The sequence below is a fragment of the Exophiala xenobiotica genome (genome assembly GCF_000835505.1).
Source record: "Exophiala xenobiotica strain CBS 118157 unplaced genomic scaffold supercont1.2, whole genome shotgun sequence".
NCBI classification, from domain to species: Eukaryota; Fungi; Ascomycota; class Eurotiomycetes; order Chaetothyriales; family Herpotrichiellaceae; genus Exophiala; species Exophiala xenobiotica.
In genome coordinates, this window is record NW_013562493.1 from 3,288,953 (window position 1) to 3,313,533 (window position 24,581).

The following is a 24,581-nucleotide window of genomic DNA, read 5'->3' on the forward strand; positions in this document are numbered from 1 at the left end:
TAGTCATTGTCTAGTGCGACCCGTTGCAAAGGATTCAGCATCATCTTCAACTACTTCGTACTGGAATCCCTTTGGCCCGCCTCCTTCAGCATCTTCCGTAGGGTCTCTCGGATACGTTTACATGCCCTCTTGAATCTGCTACCGATTCTTCCGCAATATTGAGTCCCCAGATGAAGAAGCATCGATTCCTAGATCAACTGATCGGCTGCAGCTTTCGGTCGTACCTGTCTGCAAGATTCAACAACGACCACCTGTTCCTTCCCACTACGGGCTGTTGGCTCTGGAACGAACCCCAAAAATTACAGCAACATATCTTGAGATTCGATGTGAAGGCCCTGAAGCATGTCGTCGCAAACATCGCCGGATTGGAAGGACAATCTGGCCGTGTTAAACTCAAGAAGCTTGCGGAAGGTGCTTCAAACAAGGTAATGACTGCTACCATTGGTCAGCGGCGGCTTATCGTCAAGATTCCTGATCCTCTTGTCCCGCGGCGTCTAGTCACGGCTAGCGAGGTGGCCACACTGGAGTTTTTGAGAGTCGAGTTAGAATTACCAGTACCAAAAGTGTTGGCTTGGAGCGACAGTAATGGCAATACAGTCGGATGCGAATATATTGTTATGGAAAAAGCGGCCGGGAAAGACCTCAAAAGCAGATGGTCCGCTCTCAGCATCAAGCAGCGATTTGCTGTTGTGGATGAAATCATTGCGATCCAAGAGCGCCTGCTTGAAGCCAGCAGTTACTTTCAAGGTTATGGCAGCCTTTACTTTACCAAGGATGCTATAAAGTTCAAGTTCCAACGGCGGATTGAAGTGTCTGCAACGAAGTCTTCCAGGTTCTGTCTAGGCCCGTTGGCGCATGAGCACTTCATGGGACAGGCTCTGTGGAAATCAGGCGTTAACTCTGGTCCTTGTAAGGTTCCACTCCATACAGGCAATAGCTTCCGGGCTCATTCTGTTGGAAGGGCGTACTTCTCACGATTATCTTGATTCCCTTGCACGTTCATCTTTATTGCAGATTAGGAGTCGCGCCCGCGAAGGAACACCGGCGGTCAACAGTCGACCCTTTTCTTTTCCAATCAAACCAGTTAGCGACTTGTCAAATGCAGCAGTATGTCGGATGCTCGAAACCGTTTGTGCGATAACACCACACCTCGTTCCCCGGTCCGCTGATCAGTGCCTACCGCTCTTGTGGCACCCCGACCTTCACGATGGGAATATTTTTATTTCTAATGAAGGGAAAGTTACTAGCCTTATTGATTGGCAAGATGCGAATGTCTTACCGTTGTTTCTCACACTGCGAAAACCACAGTTTTTGGATTTGGCTGATGATGCCCAGTTGTTTGAGTTGCCAAAGGGCCTGAAGGAAATGTCCCCCTCTGTGAGATCCGAGATTTGGGAAAGATTCAATAAGTCTATGCTACAGGGATACTATCTGGCCCATTTCAGGGAAAATTTACCTGCAGCAGCAGCGGTCTATGACGATAAGCAGATAAACCCGCTACGAAGACAGCTTGGAAATTATGCACGCACTTCCGACGGTTACGATGCCGGTGCGCTCATGCTCAGAAATACATTACTTCAAATCCGACAGAAATGGGCACAGTTCGCTGGAGATGATGGGACCGAGAATGCTCTTCCATGTCCCATCCACTTTGGTGATGACGAACTAGAAAAGCACTATGAAGATGGACGAAGACTCAATGGATTTCGTGACATTCTTGAAGCCAGCGATATACGTACCACATTTCCTCTGGAAGGATGGGTACCAGTTGACTTATTTGATGAATGGAAGGACGGTCTTAAGAAGGTGATCAGGGAGGTTATGGAGTCCCTGGGAAACCAGGAAGAGCGTAAAGAGTTTCAGGAAAGACTTCGTCTGTGGAATTTGACCGCCTGATGGATGATATATGGGGAGGAGTGACTACACCAATTTTACAGCTTCCTCACGAACTGGCCATCACCCAAATGACTCCTGCGTCTCGAGCTGCCTTTTCCATCGAACTTTTAAAAGCCGTCTTACTCATGGTTGGCCGAACTTCCACTGTGAACAAGTTCCCATGACTAGCCGGTCCCTGGTTGTTTGCTTGGATATGGATGTTGTAGGTGTCGTCCGATTGAGTGCCATTCTTCGAATGTTTCAGTCCCTGGTCTACGCGAGCCCCAGTGTCCTCGTCATGCTTCGGTGTTCGCGATGGAAACAGTCGGTGTCCAGCATTTTGCGGACTCAACTTTTGGCAGATACGGTCCCAATGGTCAACGCAAAGGTCAATGAATTTTTTGACTTGCTTCTTTCGGAGAGACATGACAGAATGCAATCCTATAATGCATCAATATCAGCCGAGCGGAAGTCATTGTGGTTGGAGTAGCTCACTTGATGTCTTTTTTCTCCGCTACACAGAAGGGGGTTGAGTGCCTGGCGTTGAAGTCCTGAAGCACTCTAGATATAGCTCTGGTCATCAGTACATGGCAGATATCTGGAGAAAAAGATGAAACCAACTTCGCCATGCAGTTGGAACATGGGCCTGCACTTGCTGTTTGGAACATTTGGTCGAGGCTGTACCTGTGGCGAATGATATCCAATGTTGCGCGCTGTCACAACGCATCGACACGCATGATGCCAGACAAATGTGAAGGGCCTGACTGGACGGAGACCACAAGCATTACCAACCATGTCCTTGGACCTAAGTTTTGATACCAGCAGTTCAGGCACCAGCTGAACCCACGTTCCAGTAGGGTCGGCTCAAGTTAGTAAACGTTGGCAGACCAGGGTAGTATCGACGGCGAATATGTCGGTCGCGCTGTCTGTCGGGCCGTACACGAATCCACGAGCTTGGGGTCATTGCGACCCTCCAACTTCTGATTTTCAGTCAACTCGGTAGGAGCTCACTGGTCACGAGCGAGACGTATACGCGCAACGGGCTGAATCAGCGGTTTCTGAAGGAGAAGCGCCGAGAAGTAACGAAATCAATGGACTGACAATCCCGAAGAGGTCGTTATCACGTTTGATGCATCGCGCACAAGTTCAGGCCTGGAGCATCACCGCATTTCATTGAGCTGCCGACGCCTAAAACTTAATGTCCAGAAAAGTGAGCTCCGCTTGTCTGATCAGCGACGAGATCGGTGTGGTTGTAGCGGCGGAAGAGATTGATTGCCTAGCTAATCTAAGAGGGAAGGACTGGGCGTAAGGAGCGGGGAGTACTTTACCCAGCACTCCGACGCTAATACCACATCGGGTTAGGCTCCACGTGATAGTGGTTTCCAGACGTACAGAGCCTGTTCTCGAAGATCCGAGCATCTAGCAGAAGTCTTTCATGAATGTTGTTGTCGGTATAGGCCCGAGAGTCCTCAGGTTCCCATTGCTTTGACTCTAATTGTGTCAAAGGCTTAGCCCAGATATTATTCTTAAAAGCGTTCTCCAGCACCTTTTACTTACAGGAACTCAATAGCTGGAAGGCTGTCGCTGGCACCATTCTTGACTTCCCTGCAGCTATCATATTACCCAGCTCTGGTATTATCCTGCACCATATATGTCGATTTTAGTGACGAGAGCTATTCTATTCAACTGTGTCCGTGGGTATTGACAAAGGAAGACTCACTAATCTTCGGCTTGGTTTGGTTCAGTGTTCTTAGACCTCTCTGATTCCAGCGTCTGGACCATGGAGGCGTTGACGCAGCCTTGCCTGAGGCATATCTAGTTTGCCGTCGGGTCTTACCGTCCCTGGAGCTTGCAGCATAATGGCAACTTGCTTCGGGATTATTCACCCAAATTTCGGCCCACGAACTTCCGCGCAATTCGCTACACGAACGTTTCGCGTAGTGCATATACAGTCACTCGAGTCGAACTTAACTGCTTCGGAACAGACCGGGCAATTCGGGTCTCGGTCTAAGCGCAATGCACACTGAGAGCCTGTTGTCATCGAGCTTCGTCCCTAAGTGGTCGGCTCTTGTGGCAACGGTCCCCTCTAGCACGGACTGTTCGCCTCTCGCATGTTCCAGGAGCCTTTTGGCAACCCATCTGTGGCGTTAACCTGGCTCCTATCATATTGAACCATGATCCTTCCCTTTTAGGCGCTCATGTTTTTCTGAGCTTCGCTTATAGGGACTCTTGCACAGGTCGTGGTGCCAGCAGTCCCCACCGGCGTCTCCCCCGTGGAAATACATCTCGCCCCCTGGGCTGAATCTGCATTAAATTATGGATGTTTCGCATTCTGTGCTCCTTTTCTTCACCGGAAGCTTCGTAGCACCCTTTTACCGTATGTCTCCGGACAGTGATCCTCCTCAAGAGAATGGTACACCCGGTAGTGCAAGACGAGAGTCTGGGACGTCCGGCTCCAACATGGTGGCATTTGTCGACAGTCAGGACCCGAATGCCAGAAGTGCCATTCAGAGACATACGGCATACCACTCCGCAGCCCAGCGACGATACCTTCGGTCGCGCCTCCTGCGACGCTCCAGCTCGTTTCGACTCTTCGAATGGAGTAGGCGTCCGTCCCAGGACGCGCGGACGTCTTCGGCCAGCAGCACACCGACTTCTACCTCCATACGTCGGGCGCAGTCTCTGCCAGGACGCCCTGCACACAGTCGGACGTCCAGAACTCAGGAGGATGGCGATCTGGTGGTTTTTGCAAGTCAGACAGCCCAAGGGCCAGTGCCCGAGACAGCGGCGACAACTGCAGTGAACGTCGTCGCAGATGATTCAATACTATACCTTTGAAAGTGATCCTCCACCATCCTGCATGTATAAATAATTTCGAGCGTTTATCTTCTCTTCAGTCGTGTGACTAACTGCTCATCGCAGACCCCACAGGGTTTTGCCCACACCATCGAAATAGAGACTCTCTCGATGCCACCATTGCATCCATGCGGCAGCACGATGCTTCGCGACATCTACTCCTTGCCTACGTCCACGCCATGAGACAGAGACAGCGTCCCGACCCGGAGAACGTCCAGGATCACGATGAAGGTCAATCACACTTTATACGAGGCACCAATATTCTGTGGAATCGACTGCGTCTGCAGAGCCATGCAAGCTCTGATGCTGACATCCAAGCAGTGCTCCTTCTCATAGCCTACACTGCGGACTTTGAGAGGGCGAGCGATATACACATTCACACGGATGCTCTCCGGGCAATGGTTGAGCAGCGGGGTGGGATCAATGGTTTTGGACACAATCAAGTTTTGCAACACCAGCTCTGGGTCGTTGAAGAATCGCGGACGCACCATCTCACTCTGAACTGTGACCCTTCGTGTCCGAGTACGTTGAGGTTTCCGGATGAGCTCTGGCTGCATTCGGCAGGCGACGTGGGGGAGAGATGACCGTGCGCACAAGGGTGATTAGAAGCGCCTTTTCTCATGTCCATAATAACACGAATAGGTATATGCACTCGACGTTGTGCTAGCCAGCCAAAGCCTTAGTGCTTCTCGCTAGTCCTTCACAGACTCGCCACGGCACCTTACCGAACTTTCCAGTCATGTCCCGATTGTTACACCCGACTAAATTTCCTCTCACGACCTCTCACTGAACAAGGAGCCGGGCAAAATCACCGTATCCTGGGGGGTTAAGACGTGCTCCCGAGAAAATATCCGCCCCTGAAGAAAGTACCGAAATATCTCCCCTAAACACGGCGAAGGCTAAGATGCTTTCTGTTACGAGGAATTGTGGTGGTGAGATTGGCCGCAACCGGCTCACTCAGCGAAGGGAAAAGCCTGACAATCATGCTGGCCCAATCGGGATGTGATACGGTCGCTACGGCTGTGAGTCTTGATCCCAACCTCAGTTTGGCTCACATTGGCGACACACTATTCTTCTTGGGCGCCACATGTCTGCCTCCTCGTTAATCCTGGAACCATTACGCAACAATAACCTGCGCGCCTTTCTTGTTGGAGCGAAACCCCTCGGCTGCTACAACCTGAGCCAAAAGTGTGAGACTACTCCGTCAAACTTGGTGGATTGATCTTTGAATTCTTTTCAAGGACGATGGGAAGATGAAGGAACAAGCAGCTGTTGTGAGTAAGAACGCGACCAGTTTCCAGTGAGTGCATAGTACTTTTCAAGGACAGGGCCAATGCTGTTGATTGCTTAAAGCACCCAAAATACCGTCTTTCAAGGATGTCCTGGACGGACAAAACGACGGCAATGCCCATCTAGAACAATGGCCGGTACCGTGACATCAACATCACCGTTCGTAAGAGATCAATTCATATGTAGCAGAGGAATCTATCGCATTGACGACCGCGTGGTACTGCATCGGATAGTGGCTGTCAGCACTCGATGGTTTTCCAACAAAGCCTGGAGCCGCATGTACGACATCCTCCCGAATAGATCTAGGATCCTGTGACTACCTCGCCGAGGGTAGAAAATTGAAAATCGTCCGGAAAGTCTTTCTGACCCTGACGACCGTTGAAGAAGAATTGTAGCATCTCATTATTCATGGTATGATTGAGAAAGGAAGGGCGACCGATGAAGAGATTGCAGACGATGCCATAACCCGGCTACTGGTTGGAGATTTCATCAATGGCCGAGACCGGCATCCGAGGATATGGCGCTGGAAGCCAAGCGGGGCAACGTAGGCTGCAGAGACTAAAGAGGCTGCAAGAGCTCAAATAGTTGGAGACTTTATCAGCGAGAGCTGAAGAAGCTTCGAGAAGACTCGAGAAGGTTACAAGAGGAGGCGATTCACCGAAGAGGTTGGCGTATATGGCTTCGATCGTGACTATGCGTCTGGCTGAAAACAAAGTTTGCCTGCAGCAGGTGATAGTAAGGAGAAAGTCACGTGAAATTCAGTGCGAGAGAAGTGTCGTATGTAAGGCCCGTACTCTCCGACCGTCATGATGTCCTACTTTGAGAAAACTTTCTCGTTCATTTCTGCGATATGATCATAATTTCTTGGCTTATTTCGGTAATGATAGGATGCCAGCTGCCAGGGTGAACTGGGATCTTGGATGGAAGCGTCCGGGAACGTTGGGTCTTTGCTGTATATCGTGATAGTGTCGATCCTAAAGCCATCCACCCCTTTATCGAGCCAAAACTTGATTGCACTTTCAGTGACGGCCTGCCTCAAGGAAGCATTCTCCCAGTTTAAGTCGGGCTGTGTCCTGGCAAATAGATGTAGATACTGGATCTAAAACTAAAGTATCAGCCTAGCCAGTCATGAATGCCGAGTCTCATCTCTTCTTTGGTTTCTTGGGTTTCGTGAATGTCGGTCGTTTTGATGTTTGGGTAACTGAAGTATCTGGCGTCCCTTCCTGGAGATCTTCCCGAGGCCCTTGAAAGTTTAGTCCGTCGCCACCTGTAGCTCCTGACTCCGAAAGGTGATGGCTTTCCAGACCTTGTGGAAGTCCAGATGATGAGGGGAATTGCAGTTCGGATGCTTCCGAGAGCTTGAAGTGTATATTGGGTGGTATGGCATCAATTGCCGAGCAAAGTCTTTGGAAGTGAGCAGGCATCCAGGTGTCATAGACACTTTTGGTGAACCTGTAGGCTGTCCATCTCTCTCTGCCATCCAGTGCCGTGAAGTCGAAAGTATGGATAGGATGACGGTAGAACGTGGTCTTCTTGCACTCTATCACAGGATAATGGCCATAAATCCTCACTGATCGATGATCGTGTGAGATGGAAAAGGCGAGGATCTCCCGATGAAGCTCTTTCTCGCGCTTCACGAGCCGGAACAGTTCAACGACTCCTCGAACAGCAAGAGTCATACTGTGTGCATTCTGTCGATCCGCTACGTCGAGTGCGGCAGCACCACATTTCGCTTCGCTCGAGAAGAAGGGGAAGTACATATACCATGTACCCATAAAGTAGGAGGTTTCGGTGAGGTCGCCAACAAATGGCTGAAGTTTCTGATGTTGGGTCTCGGTAAATGCTTCTCGTCGGAAACCCACAGAGTAGTCAGGTTGCGGGCGAGGTTTGGTTAGTGGAATAGAATTGTTCCAGCCTTCGTTCACACTTTCAATCAAGAGCCGACAATGCTCATTTCCGCGTATGGCAAGGACTTCCGCTGATGGGACAATCAAAAGTGAGATATCTCGAATCACTCTAGCCTCATTCTTATTTCTCATTGCTTCACAGGTGTCTTCGAAGTGGTCGTCGGAAAACATTGTATCTTGTAGTATTGTTTGTTGTGTGTCAAGGAGCTGCTGGCATAGTCGCTTGCTCTCGTTCGTAGTACCTGGCCGATACTTGCCCATGAAACTATCCTTTAGAGCAAGCAAGGTCTTATATCGCTCACTTTGGTAAGGGGTACTCTTCGCCTCCCTAGGCTGCTGCTCACTCGGTGTACCTGAGCTAGGTGCGCCATACTCGCTATACGATCGCTTTCGGCGAAGTGTAGCGGCGGATTTCTTTCTCGCCAATAAATGACTCATTTCGCCACTTTCGTTGAAGTATCCTCGCGGCCAGCGGTATGTCTGCGTCCAATATGTAATGGGATCAACGTCCTGAATAGAGCGTTCAGGAGAAGATATTCGCGGTCGTTTTGGAGAGGCCGGGTTTAGTTGCTGTTCAGCTTCTCGATATTGCTCCGGATGCTTCGATGGTAGATGGGTAGCAGGTGGCTGCGTACGCTGTATCGGTCAGTCTTCCATCACAGAATAAACGTTGGCGGCTTACATGAAGACTTTCAACGTCGCTCACGAGAGATGGTAGAGGCTGCTGGCTGGGGTTTTGTTGAGTCTCCTTAATCTCAATCAAGCGGGCTAGACGCGCGCTCCGTCGAAGAGGGAGAGGGTCTTGCTTTTGTCCCTTCTTGATGTTTTGAGGGCGTATCCCTTTGCTGCTCAGTCGAGTACTGAAGGAGGAAGCGGATATATGACCATGGTGTGGCAGCTCCACGGGCTGCCTTCTGGTCTTTCGTCGTGCCATGGTTGCTCGAAATGAAGGTGAAAGAAAAGGGCAGCTTCATGTGGTTGCCAGCGAAGGGGCAGTCTCGATCGAAACTTAAGCGTCCCAGACTAGGTGACATGTATCACCTGAAAGAGGGATGTTTGGGCTGTGGCACTTCTTGGCGGTGTTTTGGATCCAAACATTTCCCGTGCGCAACAAATGTTCCGTTCCATCAGAATGCGGTGGCACGACAAGCCATACGACCAGCCAACATACCAGGGCTCTGTGCGCTCAGAACACTGTTCCCGCTTTTTTGACCCGCTTCTGCAGATCTGTAATGGCGTGTTGTTGGAGGGCGTCGAAGACTTTATGAATTCGACGACTTGTATGGGGAAGGCACGAGAGAGGGAAGAAAAGTTTGAGAGTGCTTGTGAAGAAGTTCTCCAAATTCTCGAACAGGAAGATAGTTCACCATTTGCACTCTCTCTTCACTATTGTGTATTGTGCTCGATTAATGAGAGAGTCTCTCAGGATGAAAAACTTTGGTATGTAGTTACGGTCCAAATATATACCAGCATGGAACAGACCTTTCTGATTCATTTCTTTACGGTTTCTTGAATTCTGCCTCCCTCCTAGCGCGCTCAGCTCGATTTTCTTGCCCTCTGAAGAGAGTATTGAATCATTTAGGGGAAGCTGTTGCCAAAGAAGTGCAGAAAGATTCTACAAAGCTGAGTGAAGCTGGTACTAGAAGGCCCGAACGAGCCAAAGAGAGATAAATGATCCAGTCCACCTTGTTGTTACGGTTCAATTAATCCATCTATGAGAGAGCTGTATCTTGTTGCTTGGGAGCAGAATCTGTCAATGCATTCAGAAGTTCTGCATCATAGTCCTTCTGGTGTTTGACCTTCATCATAATGAAATCATTCGCACAACGCGTCCAATATGGACAGGTTTTCAGATAGAATTTCTCATCACCACAACGGTCGTTGTTGAAACATGGTTGGATTCTGTTGTAGAAGATAGCATGAAGGGCAGTGGGATTCGTCACAGCAAGTGTATACCAAAACATGCCAATCTCCCAGCTACGACTTATTGCGGAAGAGTATAGGATGCATCCACGCTGAGGTAGAGAACTCTCTTCCTGTTCGAAGGCTGCCACAAAATTCTTCGCGTTGGTTGCCATAAGACTCAAGGGCGACCGTATGCGTAGATTCATCCGTGAGCCAAGATAGAGGCTGCTTAAAGGTAAGGGGGAGGAACTGCAGCCCAATCAAGATCGATGATATATTTGACATCCCAATCGTCATCCACCAGGATATTACTCTGATGCATGTCGGTAAGGCAAACAATGACAGGTCCACGATTGTATGTCTGGTCGAAGAATCCCGATCGTAGAGTGCGCATCAGTGAAAGGGCCGACATTTGAGTAGCACAATCACTTATACTCTTGACGGCATTTGGTTGGTGGCGCAGACGGTTGTCATGACCCAACAAGAGATCGTTGAATATATGCATCCGTTGTATGATTGGTGCGATCTCTTGGGATTGGACACAAAAGTTGACGGTCCCCTGTCTCCATTGTTTCGGGCTCTCAATGCGACATACTGAAGCAGAAAAGAGGTCTAGGTGATGAGCTACACGCCTCTGGATCAGGTTTCCATGCTCATAGATATGGTAGTAGAACTTGCTCCGCTCTTCTGGGTACCCCAGTGGGTGAAGAATATTCGTTTCGCTTTCATTGGCTTCGTCGTACGTGATCTCCTTGTGCAGAAGAAAGCGGGGACGTGTAGTGGGTATTGGGATACATGACAAGTCAATATAGAATGTTCCGTGGTCGAGGCGCTGCGAACGTATTTACCAGGCATTGACTGTGCCGTTGACAGGCGAGCATACCTCTAAGCTAAACCGTAAATGGAAAGGGGGCCAAAATTGACCTCGGCTCATGCTGACCGGAACGGTTGCCGATTGTAAGCGTGGACATCGCGAAAGTCCTTATCCTAGCCGCTTTGGGTATGGTGGTGGTCTGAGAGCCGATCATACCAGAAGCAGTAGGCCACTTGCGGATTGCTTGGCAACGACTTTAATATCCTCCGTACTTCACTTTCATACCGTAGAGCATTGCGACTCTGAGCGCAAATACCTCTTCTTTAATCTAACGAAGCCACCGCTCCGCATATCTGCAACCGAAAACAGCGGAGCCTTCATGGATAATCATGAAATTCCACCAGTGCTCTAGGACGTCTTTCTGTGCCAGCTAGAACTGGATCAGGGAGGAGACTCATTTTCCCCCCTTAACTACTCGCCTACCCATCCGGACAGCGCTTCCGTTCGCTCTGGACCCTGAGCAGCGATACACAACTTCCACCCATTCCTGAATCTAATCGACTCATTTTCGCGAAGCGGAGCAAAGAGCCCGAAAACTCAAGGGTGTCTCCGAGATTTTGTGCTATATCAGAGCCGATCCCGAGCGTCAACTTTACGCTCAGCTGACGCTGACCGAGCCCTCAACTCTGAACTTCCTTCCTAATTCCTCACATCTACCCGGTGTTCCCTTATAGCGACAGCTTCAGAAAACAATGTCGACCGGGATTGACAAGCAACTTCCTCAGGATCTGTGGAGTCTTCCATTCATCAACAGAGGGATTTCCGGTATTGTCTTTGCTGTGGATGAATTGTCAGTCATCAAAACACCGGCTGGAGGGGAGAACAATTGTCAGGAACTTGAGATCGAACGCAAGATTCTCGAGAGGCTGGGGGAGCATCCTCGCATTGTGAAACTTCTGCGGATCGACAGAGATATGATCATCCTTGAACGTCTTCAATACCCACTTCGCGTACGGATTCAAGAACTCCAAGACATTAAGGCGAAACCCACGGTGAAAGAGATTCTGAAGTGGTCTGCTCAAGCTGCTGAGGGTATGCAGTACTTGCATTCCAAGTCTGTCTTTCAAGTTGACATTGGTCCTCATAACCTTCTACTTGACTGGGATGACAACATCAAATATTGCGATTTCTCTGGGAGTTCGCTAGATGGCCGAGCAGCCCTTGTATCAGCCAGCCTATATGCTCAGCACCCTTCTTTCTCAGTCAATTCCCCTTCAGTACAGTCCGAGATCTTCTCACTTGGCTGTACGATATTTGAAATTTCTACGACTCACCGAGTGTACGAAGGAAAGGGAGAAACGGAGGTACAGAATCTGTTTGCCAAAGGGCATTATCCGAAGACTGAAGATCTCTTGCTTGGTTCAACTATCCTCAACTGCTGGACTGATCGATATCAGGATGCTGGGCAGGTCGCTGCAGACATCAGAGAAATCCAGAGACGAATTTTGCTCGGTGATCTGAGCCTATCGCTTTATGACTTAGTCCAGCATAGGAGAAATCAACAGTGTCGTGAAGGTAAGTTGTTCTTGGTGACCAGATCCCTGTTATCCACTATTTACACAAAGGTCTTCTAGCCTCAACAATTGTTCGATCGTTTCTTGCTACTATAGCATTCTACCGTCGAACCTTATTCTCCACGGCCGCCTTTATAGCAAGATGGGTATGGCAGAATCTTGCAAATGGGCCCCTTCGAACTTCACGGAAAAGGTGTCAGGATGTCCCGTAATGAGGAGAATAAGTTCTCTTCTGCTAGTGGCGACCTTGACTCTGCATCAATTCAAGAAACTCTATCTCGCGTGGTCAGCATTCAGCTGAATATCGGAATGCGAAAAGCATTTTCGGGGACAGCTCACAATGATAATACGTTCCTCTGGATTGCGGCATGTGGGACACTCAATATCCCGTCTTGAAGAGCCGAACCGCCCAATCTCCTTCCGCTCCGCATGTTCGTCATCGCAATGACGATATGTACCTCGATTTTGAGGGCGGTCACATCGGTTGTAGGACCTGTGAGACAATCGGTGCTTTGGATCCGCTGTGCACCGCGAAGAAGTGAGGGGAATTTCTATGTACGTGCACATATTTGATGATAGTCTGGAAAAGTAATGAGGTTGCTTGTATTGTCTTCGGTAATGGTACCTTTGATCAATGTGTATTAGTACTTATACTTTCCAGTGATGGAGCAATGGCCAATAATATATGCAGGGAACAGGCAACCCAGCTGCCCTCGTCGAAGCTGCTGAAGCCGCTCTGGCTGGAGCCTGGGAAACGGGGAACTTGGGCACTGCCCCCTCCACAAGAGTTTGGCGTGTGTAGGGGACGTGGCCGCTTGGTCGTAGTATCCCACCAATTGTTGCGTGACACAACTGCATCCGAGAGTGCCATCATGTGCCTAGCTCCGATTTGGAAACGCTGTCAATCGACGTTGTCATCAATCCGTTGTCAGCGCCGTATAATATGTAGATAGTACTAGAATTTGAAGCCGATTTCACTACCCGAGAGATTGCCCTTTAAAGCAGGTACTGTAGGGCTTTGTATCCACAGTAGCTATTAAACCATAAGACAGATACGGACAGGACCGTGTCATAGAGGTACTGTAACGAGTTTGGCACTATCTAGACCGTCAGCTAGAGCTCGGAGGACGTCGCTAGACTATCAGTACTTATGTCAGATAACCGTTTACCGACGCACACCTGCTCACAACCGAGCGGTCGTCAAGTTCAGCTATTTGATCGTCTCCTGTGAGAATTGCTGTAAAACCATGCCTCGTTGTTACGCACTAGGCAGGCCCAGACGCTCTCGGAACCGCAGTATAGGCCTCTCGACGACGGCATTGCCGAGGGCCTCAACGGCGCTCTCTTCCTCTTTAGCGTCGATCAAAGCAGCCCTGCCTCTACTTCTATGGCTCGATCGATGGTTGTCACTGCGAAACAATCTCTGCACTGGGTAATAGCCGCGGTAGCTGACCGATTCGGGATTTTGAGATGCTGAAGAGGTGAACATTCAAGACTGAGCAAGGAACACAACCCTGGCATTCTAAACGGCGATGTCTTCCACTGTCAACACGACCTTGCCTTCAATGGCCACCTGGGGAGCAATGCTTTTTAGGGCGATGTTCACTTCCCTATCCCCGGCACTCCCATGAGCATGGGCCCACCGGATCTCCGGTCGTACTCGTTCGACTCGTCTTACCAATCTAGCCACAACGATTCAGTCGCGACTGGTATGATTGACGAGCATCTCCCAAAATGCCATGGGTATCTGCAAGTACGGAGATTTCTCGGTCAGGGCCACTTGGATCGAAGCTGGCACTCGCTGTGTTGCCCTGCTGATGATAGAGGCTCCTCGACCGACGAGTCTTACGACATGACTGAAGCCAAAGACTTTGCACGCTCGAAGCGCCCCCCGAGCCCCAATAGTACCAAGGTCACTTTCACCTTTAACAACATCACCCACTTCAAAAATGCCTTGCTTGCGAGCAAGCCCCGCCTAGGCCAGGGGTGTCTTCGTCCTTCCGAAGTTTTGTAAGAAAGAGCCCCTGCGGCCTCATACAATCCCAAATACAACTGACTCGCTGGTCGATCCAGAGAAAAGAACTTAGGCGCAAAAGAGCGTGGACCGACGAAGAGACTGATGAGAGCCACGAGAAAACGCAGCGAAGGAGAAGAAGGAAATGTATTGGTCGTGAAGATGGTTGGTTGATTGTGAGCTCATGGAGACAACTTTAAGAAAGGGGACCGGTGCCGAACTCACCGATGTAGCCGAAAGGCCCTACGCATTCATCAAGCACCAGATGGCCCAAAGCAAGAGCTATAGCTCTTTTGTCTCTCAGCTTCTCGAGCAAGGTGACTAGGATCCAGAGGAGAAGTTCACGAATAAGTGGTCGGCCATGTCTTTGTACACGGCCAATCTAGTAAAGCCCATCCCTAAGGTCGACACTTGGGAGGTTCATCTTTGGCCGGGTCACTTGCGCTCTCAATTCAAAGACTGCAAGACAAGCTCTTCTGGATTCTTGGTTGCGGCATCTTTTTGATGCTTCAGCAGAGCAGCAAGGTAGCCACGGTGACCGCTCGTTCCCAAAGACTTACTAGTTATAACACAGACATGGTGCACCACCGCTAATCAAAGCAGCTGTGACAACGGACGACCACAAAGACTGACGGACAAGAGCTGCTCGGATCTGCTTCTAATAAAGGTCACCGCTGCGTTTTCATGTTCGTCCTCTGGACTACAGTCACGGCATACACGAAGATCAAGTCTAGCCTGGATCTGTCTCACTTAGACTCACTTCCGCCACCTCGTCGGCAGCCCTCTTTCTAGCCATTCGTCGTTCATGCCGCGAAAAGACGTTGGAGACTAACAGTCCCGGACGTGCTCTGGTACTGGCAAGGATTTGATAGCAAGGTTGGTGTTGCAGGGACGAGGCTGGTGGTACGTGCACACCGCCCCAGCCATGCCCATCCTTTGACCTTACGAATGTGCCACGCAGCCGGCAGTCCGCTCCTCAAGGCACTCGTGTCTGGGAAGCGGTCTTATACAAGCAGTCCAACCACAAGCTTCTCTTCGACATCGCCAAGCCATTGATGTTCAAGCTAATGCGCTCTATCATCCAGCAGGTCATTGAGAAGCAGATCAAGGATAACTTCGGGAAGGACGATGCATCCGCGTACAAGATCCACTAAGATGCCATGCGTGCCTAGGAAGCGGCCACGAAGGATCCCAATGCCGCACAATGAACCGCGTTAGACGTGTATACGTCCGTGGGACAGAGACCGGCGTTACGATTGTTGCAGGAAAAAGACCAAGTGTACTCCATTGGTATACGATCTCTTGGGCGGCGAAAGTGGTATTGTGGAGTTGATGTGGCTTTGCGATTTTATCTTCCCTACCGATGGGAGCATTGGTTCGATGAAGATATTCTAGAATAGAAGCAAAGGTATTTGAACCGGTCAAGTCCTCGATACGCATTCCAGCTGTGCAGAGAATGCGAGCTGATGCCCGAGTCAATGAGAGCAGGGACACTGATCATCCTCCAATGCTTCATAAGAAACCTCAAGTGCCATCCTCTGCTGTGGGCCCATCGACATGGCTTTGTTGGTTGTGATAGAGAAGAAAAAAGCGTCGAATTTGGAGACGTCCTGCTTCATGAAACGGCCCCTCGTAGTCTTCAGTCATCGAACAGCGATGTACGTTGGATGCGGAAGTCACGTCAAGTGATGGAAAAGGAGAGTCCGTGCCACTTTGAGGTTCCTTCTTTAATGGCGGTATCAGAGGCTCTGAATGTTTTCGTCCGCTTGGACTTGTATGTTGGCCTCGCGTTTCCCAGCCGCTGCGGCGTCTGTCGTCTCGATGATCCACAACAGTTGACCTGAATTGGGAGGAGCAGATGTTGCCAGTTGTCCGTCTTCATCGCCTAAAGATATGCCACATGAGACCCGAGAAGTTGGAGGAAGCGCTGAGGCTCATAGGGGATCGTGAAATGGTACGTCACCATTCTCACCGTGCTTACAATGAATAGCTTCTTGATAGTGGACTTAGCCTGGTGTTTTCGAGGAAGTGCTACAACGTCCTTCCGACGTCGTGTCTGAAGCGCTTGTCATGGGAACCCGTCTTACCTTTAGTTCCGTACAGTCTGATGCGGTGTTCGGTGACCATCCCGTAGACATCTCGCTTCCACGTGTAAAATGCCATTGTTCCTTCTGGGTGCATGATTGCATCGGACCGGCCCATGCCTACGCGAAAGCTCTGCCGTGATTCATCTTTTCAAAGAACTTGTTGATGTATCCTCTTTGTGAGTGGTGTGTAGGCACTCGGCTAACTTGCCTACTATTTTGTATCAACGCCATCGGGGCAAGTCGAAGCGAGAGCCGACGTCGCTTGGCTACGTCATTGTTGACCTTCAAACAGCCTTATGCTGTAGAATCTGTAATCATCCCTTCACTTCATCGTTAAGGCAGGAAATGGCCAGACGTTGTCAGCAACAGTTTGAGTGTGTCCAACTTCTTACCTTGGTGTCCTACCCATCAAGAACAACGCTTCATCCATCAAAGACTGTGGCCTTGAATCCATTGAGGAATCCTTTCAACTGTGGCACTCAGAGCACGACAAGTCAGAGTCGAAATGTCCAGATCAGAAGTCCCTTTCATTTCTCACCAGCCCAGCGACCGCTCGGGCACCAAGCGTAGCGGGTGTGCTATCGATCATGCTCTGCCGCCGAGACTTACCACGCAAAATCACTTCAATGTCCCACCAAATGGAGTGATGAATCCGCAGCGACAGACCTACCCATCTCTTCAAGACATTGCACCCCCTCCAGACGAAGACGCAGACTGCGCGCACAAACCTCCAGCCGAGTTCTTAACCGATTTTAAGGACGCGTATGCGAGGCTATCTATTGACGAACAGACCGAGTTCAGACTGTGTGCAGAATGTTGGGACCGCATAACTTGTGAGGAGGATTTTGAGATCTGGACTGAGGCGTAGGTGACGGCTTTGGCTATTACTTTCCAAAATCTTCTCTAACATAACTTTAGGCAAAATGTCAAGATCGAGTACGTTTACTCCAAGTCACTCCTCCGAATATTCGCCATGCCTTCCGACATACATCAGTGGATGGCCCAGAGTCTCGGAGATTGGACCAAAGACGTACTCAGAACGGATTTTGGTGGCGAGGTTCTCAAACGATTTCGCATCATACAAGAAAAAACGGTGGCATTAAGCTCAGGCACTAGATACCAGTCCGATGCATCTTGGGGATGGACCTACATGTCTCTAGACGCTCCTTTTACACGTCGATGGACGACTCTACTCGAAGTCGCATTCTCCCACGAGGAAGATGACTTGCATGACAAAATCAAGGATTACTTTGAGGGCTACGAAGACGTTCAACGGGTCCTTGCAATCATCATCCGCGAAACTCCAGCATATCGCGCGCCAAACGGACTTCCAAGCCAGACCGCAGACACCTTTGTTCGAAGCAAGCTCATCATTGATCCTCAGACCAGCAAATGCTCCTACGATGGGCAGACCTTTGTCGGCGAGATGCAGATCATGTGGCAGGTATGGGATCGAAATCCCAACCACACCGCAGAAATGACCTCCTGTACTGCCATAAACCCGAAAATAGCCGAAGGTCAGACGCTTCCTACGGTCCTCATACCTCAAGATATTCTCCCCGGAGGAGCGGAGGTCTTCCTTCGACATACCAATGACGTGGGACTCTTCCTGGATTGGGATGACGTGCTGTTAGAGACTGTGCAGATACGAAGAGAGGAGGCTATGCAAAAAAAGGTGAATGAAGAAGGTAGACTAAGCCAGGAGGCGTCACAGGCCCAAGAGATTGGAAGGGAACAGGCCGAGAGCGTGAAGGAGCGGGATCTGCGCGCTGAAAGAAGACGTCAAAAGAAGAACTAGGCGGAGGGAGGGATGAAGAAGAACTCGCTATCAGGCCGAAGTATGGTATGAATCCTGTGCGCAGCATCCTCCTACTACATGGCTGAAGCTCCAGCAACGCCGGTCCGCCCGTCCTCCGCGAATCCATGGGGTTTTGCTTGTAAAGCTTCGTGGAAGATACCAATACCTGAGGATAGCATCACGAGCAGCTTTCGGTCCAAGAAAGGGCTACTTGGAGAGGCGTGACGCAGATGTCGGACTATGCAGATAGGCAAGAGCCTGATAAGGGAGCTCGGGTAGCTCAAGCAGCCTCCTCAGCCTGCTTTAGCCCACCTTTCGGGCGACGCTCAACCGTGTCATTCATACAGCTCACATGCACTCAGCAGTATAATCACACTCTCAGCCCCTCAAATATCTAGATCGTTCCATGCCGTCCGCCGCCTCCTGCACACGATTCAGAAGGCATTCATTCAACGATGATTGCCCAGGCCGCCTGTATATTCCGCTCTCTGACACCGCCTGGCGAACTCTAAGGAGGTGGGCTCTAAGTCAAGTCCATGGCACTCCTGGATCTAGAAATTGGCTGCTCAAGATCGATTCGATTCCTGCTTCAGCGCAAATGAGAGTGATACATTTGTCCACCAAGGCGTCAAACCTTTTGTGGCGAGATAGGCCCCTGCCTGAACTCCAGCTGTCATTCTGTCGCATTAGCTCGTGTTCGACGTATCCTCTTGCGGTCACGTCTGCCTGCACGCTTCCGGGCATGATTTTGCCCAATAGTGTCTGAACTGGGCACAAGACGTTGTTGGTCCATATGAGACAGCCTCTCAAACTCTCGAATCGTCCAATCGAACACATTGTCATGCTCGAAACCTTTGCGGCGAAAGAGGCGACCGAACAAGCTCCGCAGGTACTTGTAATCGGGCTTGTCATAGTCGTCCAATCCACGAATGTAGTTCATATATGTAGTAAACTCCGCTGGCAGACCCTGGCATAGTTCCGATACCCTGATCGTCGTCTTCCGCTCGAAGACAAGCCGGTATCTTTCCTGCCGGCTGGAGGCCTTCAGACCTTGCCAGGGAAGGGACCCATGAAGAAAATACAGGGCCATATACCCTAGCGACTCGAGGTCGTCACGCCATGATGGAGCTGCATGGGCCCCAAATTAGCTGTGGGATCAACGATGGAATAACATTCACGGCACTTACCGACGTCCAAGTGGCCATTGATGCTGGCGTAACGGCAGGTGCCGACCAGCGAAATCCGGGGACTGGCTGCCGGCTTGTGGCTGAGGATTCGGTCGTTAGGGGCCCTCCGGTAGGCGGCGAGTCCAAAATCGGTCATGTAGACAATGTTGCCCTGCTTACCGGTGCCTAGCAGGAAGTTTTCAGGCTTGATGTCACGATGGAGGTATCCCACCTTGTGGAGACTTTCAATCCGATGGAGGAGTTGATCCATCAGAATCAATGTTGTCTTGAGGGAGAACTTGTTTTCACAGTATCGGAAGAGATCCTCGAGATTGGGTCCCAGAAGTTCAAACACCAACGCCTGGAAGTCACAGTGATAGCCAAGCCAGAATACTAGGAATGCCGGGTTGTCCACTCAGTTCCTCATAGATATCGATCTCTTGACGCAGGAGTGATGGTGTGATCGAATGGTGCTCGAGTTTAATGGCCACCACGTCACCGGTAGGAACATCACGCCCTGGGCGAAATCAGTTATACTCGATGTTTCATTGTCTCTGAGACGGGGCATCCTACCCATGTACACTTTTCAAACGAACCTGATCCTTTACGCTCACATATCTGGTAACGCCCACTTAGGCGTATCTCGAGGAAGTGTTGAATAAGCGGGTGTCCATTGTAGAACGAGCGTGCGTCGGAGAGCTACCTGTAATATGATAAGCACACCCGCTCAGATCGAAGATGTTGCGCTGTCACGTCCTAAGTCCTCTTCGGGTAAGGCCAAGACATGGAGATTATGCGGTAGTCCGTCTTACGACATGAAGGGGCATTAAGAGGGTGAGCAAAACGGCCAATGGTGCTATGTACTATCGACTGTTGAATACTGGTTGTTGGCACCTCCGTAGTTTATGTCACTAAAAATCATCGCTGACAAATGCGCTCCAGTGACAGAGCAACACATCAATACTTCTTGTCGCACTGACTACTGCTACCCATCTCTGCCATCCCACCACTGATTAATAAGCAGGCCCTGCTCCCGAGATCTAGAAGTTCGCTCAGCGTTTGGCACGTCAGCGTGCATCGAGTTACAAACACGGTCCATCCGTTCGATGAAAAGGACAGATCGCAAGTGTCTCGCAAACAATTCGTTCGTCCATAACATAGCTTGGGGCATTTGGGAATCTGTCTGTTAACCATGTCACTAGACGTTAAGCTAGCTCAAGCCGTGTAAGATGGTGTCATCCCCGGAGCTGTCCTCCTCGCGGCCAGCACCTCAGTTAAGCAGCGACGCCGCACGCCATGTTGCCTCGCCCGACCTTGATTCACTACTGACTCGGCGACCACCCGGCAGGACATGTCGACAACGCAAATGTCGTGGGCCGGCGCTCGCTACGGGTCGGCATCGAGGATCCGTTTCGTCTCGATACCGTCTTCACCCTCGCCTCCATGACCAAACTGCTCACCGCACTGTGTGCCCTACAACTTTTCGAGCGCGGGGCCCTTACCCTCGACGCTGACGTCTCCCAGCACGTGCCCGTACTGGCGCGGCAGCGCATCTTGACGGGCTTCTCGCAGGACGATGGGTCGCCACTGCTCGAGCAGCGGGGAAGTCCCATCACAATGCGCCACCTACTCACGCATAGCTCCGGCGCTGGGTACCATTTCATGGACACCCGTCTGAAGCGCTACGTCGAGTACACCAATAGGGAAAATCCAGCCGACATCATCGACGATCTATTCGACCTTCCGCTCCTGCACCAGCCTGGGGCAGAGTGGACGTACAGCAGCGGCATCACATGGGCCGGCAAGGTCGTCGAGAAGCTGACGGGCCAGAGCCTCGACACATACATGGATAGCAATATCTTCAAACCCTTAGGCATCACACGTATTGCTTTCTTCCTGCCCGCCACCCATGTCAGCGACATAGCAACTCGCAACGCTGCCACCGGCGCGCTCGCACCCGGTCCACCGGGCCTGCCCTTCTTGCCGCCGCTCAAGAATGCTTCGGTGGAGTGGGTGCGTACGGAAGTTTGACGGACTATTTCAAGGTGCTGCGCTCACTATTACTCGACGACGAGAAGCTACTGCGAAGAGCGACGGCACGGCTGATGTTCGAGCCGCAGCTACCAACCCAGGCGGCTACGGACGGGCTGCGTGCAGCCTTCGAGGACCCCAGTTGGGCTGTCGGCGATTTTTCCAGCCCCAGGGAGTTAGACCCGGCATACGGTGGCCTCCTTGTTGTCGGGGACGCTCATCCCTTTCGCATGAGGGGACACCTGAGCTGGAGCGGTGCGGCCAATCTCTATTGGGTACGTAAGAATACATATGGACGAGACCGCTTGGGGAAAGATTGGCTGACACATATTTTACCAGTTCATCGATCGTGGCGCTGGTGTATGCGGGGTCTGGGGCACGCAGGTCCTTCCCCCGGCCGACGCGGCTGTCGAGCAGCTAATCAGTGCTTTTGAGAAGCACGTGTACGAAATGGCGAAGGACGAAGACGGCGCCGAAGGGAGGTCCAAGTCGTTGGCGGATGGTAGCCGTTAGAGTGTAACTAAGGGTTCCCAACCGAGATGGGTCTGTATCGCATAGCTCCAGGGGTAGAAATGCTTCAGCTGCCAAAGGACAACTCTGTCGTTGGTCGAATGCACGTGGGCTCTCTCAACCCAGAGATCACCGCAACACCCCAGCGCGGACGAGTGCTTTTCGTTATACCGAAGCAGAGGAGGGCCGGGAAGGGCCTGGCAAGTACACAGATACAGAGCAGTCGTTAGAATTGTTAGTGGGGACGTGAATGCTCTGCGCGTCTGCGAGGACCGCCCACGACTCTGCTTACATAGTATAGTCGGACGCTGCATAGCTGTCCACAAGGAGGTTGCTGGGACAGACTAGGGACTATAACATAATCAATCGATCAATCAAGTCGCGCTTGCCGGGAATGATTCCCGTTCCGGCAGTAGTTCCCGCTGTATCCAGCAGTTTCGATGTCGACGACGTCAAATCCAAGAAGCTGGAATGTCTAGGAATCGAGTGTCAGGGTCTTCGTTCGACTAAATTTATTGGCTGCTTCGAAATCATGGACGATGGTAGAACTTACAATGCTTGGTAATTATGCATTTGCATATCGGTATAAGATCATAGGAGGGTTGTGCGCGCCTATACAGTACTGAGTCGGCGCTATATCTAGGTCCAGAGTCGTTTGTCATTACTTTGTTCCTCTTCAGTACCAAGGAGCACCCCATTTTCATCTACAACAATGCGAATTCTGGTTGTTCTTGCGCACCCTGAGCGAAAGTCGCTCAATGCAGCTCTGAGCCAGGTGATTCTTGACGAACTGCACGTCCAAGGACACGAGGTCCGCATATCAGATCTCTACGCCATGGGCTGGAAAGCACAGATTGATCGAGATGATTTCCCGGAACTTCCTGATGATCAGCCTCTCCGGATCCCAAGCGCTTCGCGAGACGCATATCACACAGCTTCTTTGACCGACGACGTGGCTTCTGAACAAGAGAAGCTCCTCTGGGCAGATACGGTGATTATTCAATTCCCTCTTTGGTGGTTCACTATGCCTGCGATTCTCAAGGGATGGGTGGATCGCGTCTTCTCCTGCGGATTTGCGTATGGCGTGGGTGAGCACAACGACAAGCACTGGGGAGACAGATACGGCGAGGGAGTGTTTGCAGGCAAAAGAGCCATGTTAGTAGTCACCACAGGTGGTTGGGAGCAGCATTACTCGGCCCGTGGGATCAATGGGCCGATGGAAGATCTGCTGTTCCCCATCAACCATGGCATTCTGTTCTACGCAGGCTTCGAAGTCCTGCCGCCCTTCGTTGCCTATCGTGCCGACAACCTCGACAAAGCTGGGTTCCAGACTGCGGCCGACAATCTCCGCGAGCGAGTTCGCAGTCTCGCTCTTACGGATCCTATCCCTTACCGCTATCAAAACCGGGGCGACTACGAGATTCCGACCATGGTATTACGCCAGGACATCGAGTGTGAAGGTCGGGAGGGCTTCAGGATACATCAAGCCTCCTCATTGCAGCAGTCTTCATAAAGGGTCATCTTTCCGATATCGCGCTCACCACGTTTCTGGTCCCTGAACACCAAAGGAATAGCGCTCGACAATATTGAAGGGAAGATTTTCCATTGAGTCAGAGCCCGGGATACAAAGTCGTGTCGACGGCGCGGAGTCGCATGAGCTTCATGACCCCTGAGCACTCGTATTGGGATCCGACACAAGGCCAATACGCAGGCTCAGATCCAATGAGTCTTTTGCTGTTGCGGTAACGGGTATACATCGACATTGCACCGGCGAAGTATAGCCTAGATGCTGGTTCTCAAGCATGTTTGATACCTTGGTGCGAGAAACCAAAAGTGGAAGCAGACCATGAAGGCTCAGGGATCGGCGGGCAGAGAATTCGAATTGGTTTCCGATGAAGTCTGAGGACGCAGAGACGGGGCAAGGAAGATGTTCAGCTACGTTCAAGTCGTTGCGGGAAGTTGAAGGAAGTTGTGAACTAGTACATCGACAGTCACGCGGGAGGCTGGCTCTGTACATACATCATGGTTGCGAGGACAATAGTGTAATAACAACCAGGGTTCGTGCCTCATGCCAAGTTCAGCATTTTCTGGTTGGTGGCCGCGAGCAAACACCAACGCAGTCCAAGAGCGCCTTTGACCTACCGAAGTTTGCAACAAGAGATATGCTGATTTACCGCACAGGCAACAACTATTAATTACGACGGATTAAATGCGGCAAAGAGAACCACCGGAGCCAGGAAAGCAGGCTTTTCTGTGTGCCGCGGGCATTCGGGCACGTTTGCCACGAACGAGGCACCATATCAGCGAGAGCTTACGCACTGCTCTTCGCAAAGGGTAGTGGCCACTGGCTACTGGTATATCGGCAGCTGGCTCTCTTCCTCGGCGGGCAAGCTCCGTAAAGGTTCAAGATTTTATAAATTGATCATGCTAAGTTGCGATGAAGTGAGAGAGACGCTGAATGAAAGGTATTTTTGTTTCCAGTGGTCAAACAAGAACGAGACAACAACCCGAAATCCTCCAGCTTGAATCCATTACCAGTGTTCTCCAACAGTAAGGAAAGAAAGACCTCAAAAGACTTTTCGCGTCCCATCGCCGTCCAGATCCTTCGTGGCCAGCCAGCTTGACCACCGTTCCCAGCTCGACACCCATTCCCAGCTTGACCTCTCTTTCCAGCTTAACCTCTCTTTCCAGCTTAACCTCTCTTTCCAGCTTAACCTCTCTTTCCAGCTTAACCTCTCTTTCCAGCTTAACCTC

The 24,581-nt window shown here is 50.8% G+C and overlaps 8 protein-coding genes across 9 annotated transcripts; 5 read left to right on the plus strand and 3 right to left on the minus strand.

Moving 5' to 3' along the window:
• Positions 1 to 86: 86 nt before the first annotated feature.
• On the plus strand, positions 87 to 1,896 carry PV05_03411 (uncharacterized protein; the record flags this gene model as incomplete). The annotated part of the gene is made up of 2 exons (XM_013464048.1): positions 87 to 909; positions 962 to 1,896. The coding sequence occupies exons 1-2, from the start codon at positions 171 to 173 to the stop codon at positions 1,894 to 1,896; spliced, it is 1,674 nt and encodes a 557-aa protein (XP_013319502.1). The 5' UTR covers positions 87 to 170.
• Positions 1,897 to 1,942: 46 nt separating this feature from the next.
• PV05_03412 (uncharacterized protein) lies at positions 1,943 to 2,302 on the minus strand (the record flags this gene model as incomplete). The annotated part of the gene is made up of 1 exon (XM_013464049.1): positions 1,943 to 2,302. The coding sequence occupies one exon, from the start codon at positions 2,300 to 2,302 to the stop codon at positions 1,943 to 1,945; it is 360 nt and encodes a 119-aa protein (XP_013319503.1).
• Positions 2,303 to 7,163: 4,861 nt separating this feature from the next.
• PV05_03413 (uncharacterized protein) lies at positions 7,164 to 8,862 on the minus strand (the record flags this gene model as incomplete). Its single annotated transcript, XM_013464050.1, has 2 exons — positions 7,164 to 8,564; positions 8,611 to 8,862. The coding sequence occupies 2 exons, from the start codon at positions 8,860 to 8,862 to the stop codon at positions 7,164 to 7,166; spliced, it is 1,653 nt and encodes a 550-aa protein (XP_013319504.1).
• Positions 8,863 to 10,968: 2,106 nt separating this feature from the next.
• PV05_03414 (uncharacterized protein) lies at positions 10,969 to 12,835 on the plus strand. Its single transcript, XM_013464051.1, has 2 exons — positions 10,969 to 12,222; positions 12,282 to 12,835. The coding sequence occupies exons 1-2, from the start codon at positions 11,400 to 11,402 to the stop codon at positions 12,431 to 12,433; spliced, it is 975 nt and encodes a 324-aa protein (XP_013319505.1). The 5' UTR covers positions 10,969 to 11,399; the 3' UTR covers positions 12,434 to 12,835.
• Positions 12,836 to 16,666: 3,831 nt separating this feature from the next.
• On the plus strand, positions 16,667 to 18,426 carry PV05_03415 (uncharacterized protein). Its single transcript, XM_013464052.1, has 2 exons — positions 16,667 to 17,186; positions 17,241 to 18,426. The coding sequence occupies exons 1-2, from the start codon at positions 16,828 to 16,830 to the stop codon at positions 18,118 to 18,120; spliced, it is 1,239 nt and encodes a 412-aa protein (XP_013319506.1). The 5' UTR covers positions 16,667 to 16,827; the 3' UTR covers positions 18,121 to 18,426.
• PV05_03416 (uncharacterized protein) lies at positions 18,196 to 20,145 on the minus strand. The gene is made up of 3 exons (XM_013464053.1): positions 19,860 to 20,145; positions 19,308 to 19,803; positions 18,196 to 19,248 (listed from the first exon to the last, which is right to left on the minus strand). Exons 2-3 carry the CDS (start codon positions 19,555 to 19,557, stop codon positions 18,794 to 18,796), a joined length of 705 nt encoding a protein of 234 aa, XP_013319507.1. The 5' UTR covers positions 19,558 to 19,803; positions 19,860 to 20,145; the 3' UTR covers positions 18,196 to 18,793.
• Positions 20,146 to 20,290: 145 nt separating this feature from the next.
• PV05_03417 lies at positions 20,291 to 22,205 on the plus strand. Of its 2 annotated transcripts, XM_013464054.1 has the most exons (3): positions 20,291 to 20,430; positions 20,489 to 21,592; positions 21,657 to 22,205. In XM_013464054.1, exon 2 carries the CDS (start codon positions 20,730 to 20,732, stop codon positions 21,315 to 21,317), a length of 588 nt encoding a protein of 195 aa, XP_013319508.1. In that variant the 5' UTR covers positions 20,291 to 20,430; positions 20,489 to 20,729; the 3' UTR covers positions 21,318 to 21,592; positions 21,657 to 22,205. The 2 variants fall into 2 exon arrangements, with proteins under 2 accessions (XP_013319508.1, XP_013319509.1); XM_013464055.1 differs by having other exon boundaries at positions 20,291 to 21,592.
• Positions 22,206 to 22,434: 229 nt separating this feature from the next.
• On the plus strand, positions 22,435 to 24,576 carry PV05_03418 (uncharacterized protein). Its single transcript, XM_013464056.1, has one exon. It carries the CDS (start codon positions 22,540 to 22,542, stop codon positions 23,338 to 23,340), a length of 801 nt encoding a protein of 266 aa, XP_013319510.1. The 5' UTR covers positions 22,435 to 22,539; the 3' UTR covers positions 23,341 to 24,576.
• Positions 24,577 to 24,581: the final 5 nt, after the last annotated feature.

What these genes read in the sequence shown, in the direction of transcription:
- PV05_03417 (XM_013464055.1), top strand. Translation starts at nt 20,730, where the DNA reads ATGACCAAACTGCTCACCGCACTGTGTGCCCTACAACTTTTCGAGCGC.
- PV05_03414 (XM_013464051.1), top strand. Translation starts at nt 11,400, where the DNA reads ATGTCGACCGGGATTGACAAGCAACTTCCTCAGGATCTGTGGAGTCTT. An exon ending in AAATCAACAGTGTCGTGAAG is followed by an intron (nt 12,223 to 12,281) that starts GTAAGTTGTTCT and finishes AAGGTCTTCTAG; the next exon opens with CCTCAACAATTGTTCGATCG.
- PV05_03416 (XM_013464053.1), bottom strand. Translation starts at nt 19,557, where the DNA reads ATGGATCAACTCCTCCATCGGATTGAAAGTCTCCACAAGGTGGGATAC. An exon ending in CAATGGCCACTTGGACGTCG is followed by an intron (nt 19,249 to 19,307) that starts GTAAGTGCCGTG and finishes GGGCCCATGCAG; the next exon opens with CTCCATCATGGCGTGACGAC.
- PV05_03418 (XM_013464056.1), top strand. Translation starts at nt 22,540, where the DNA reads ATGCGAATTCTGGTTGTTCTTGCGCACCCTGAGCGAAAGTCGCTCAAT.
- PV05_03415 (XM_013464052.1), top strand. Translation starts at nt 16,828, where the DNA reads ATGTCCAGATCAGAAGTCCCTTTCATTTCTCACCAGCCCAGCGACCGC. An exon ending in TTTGAGATCTGGACTGAGGC is followed by an intron (nt 17,187 to 17,240) that starts GTAGGTGACGGC and finishes ACATAACTTTAG; the next exon opens with GCAAAATGTCAAGATCGAGT.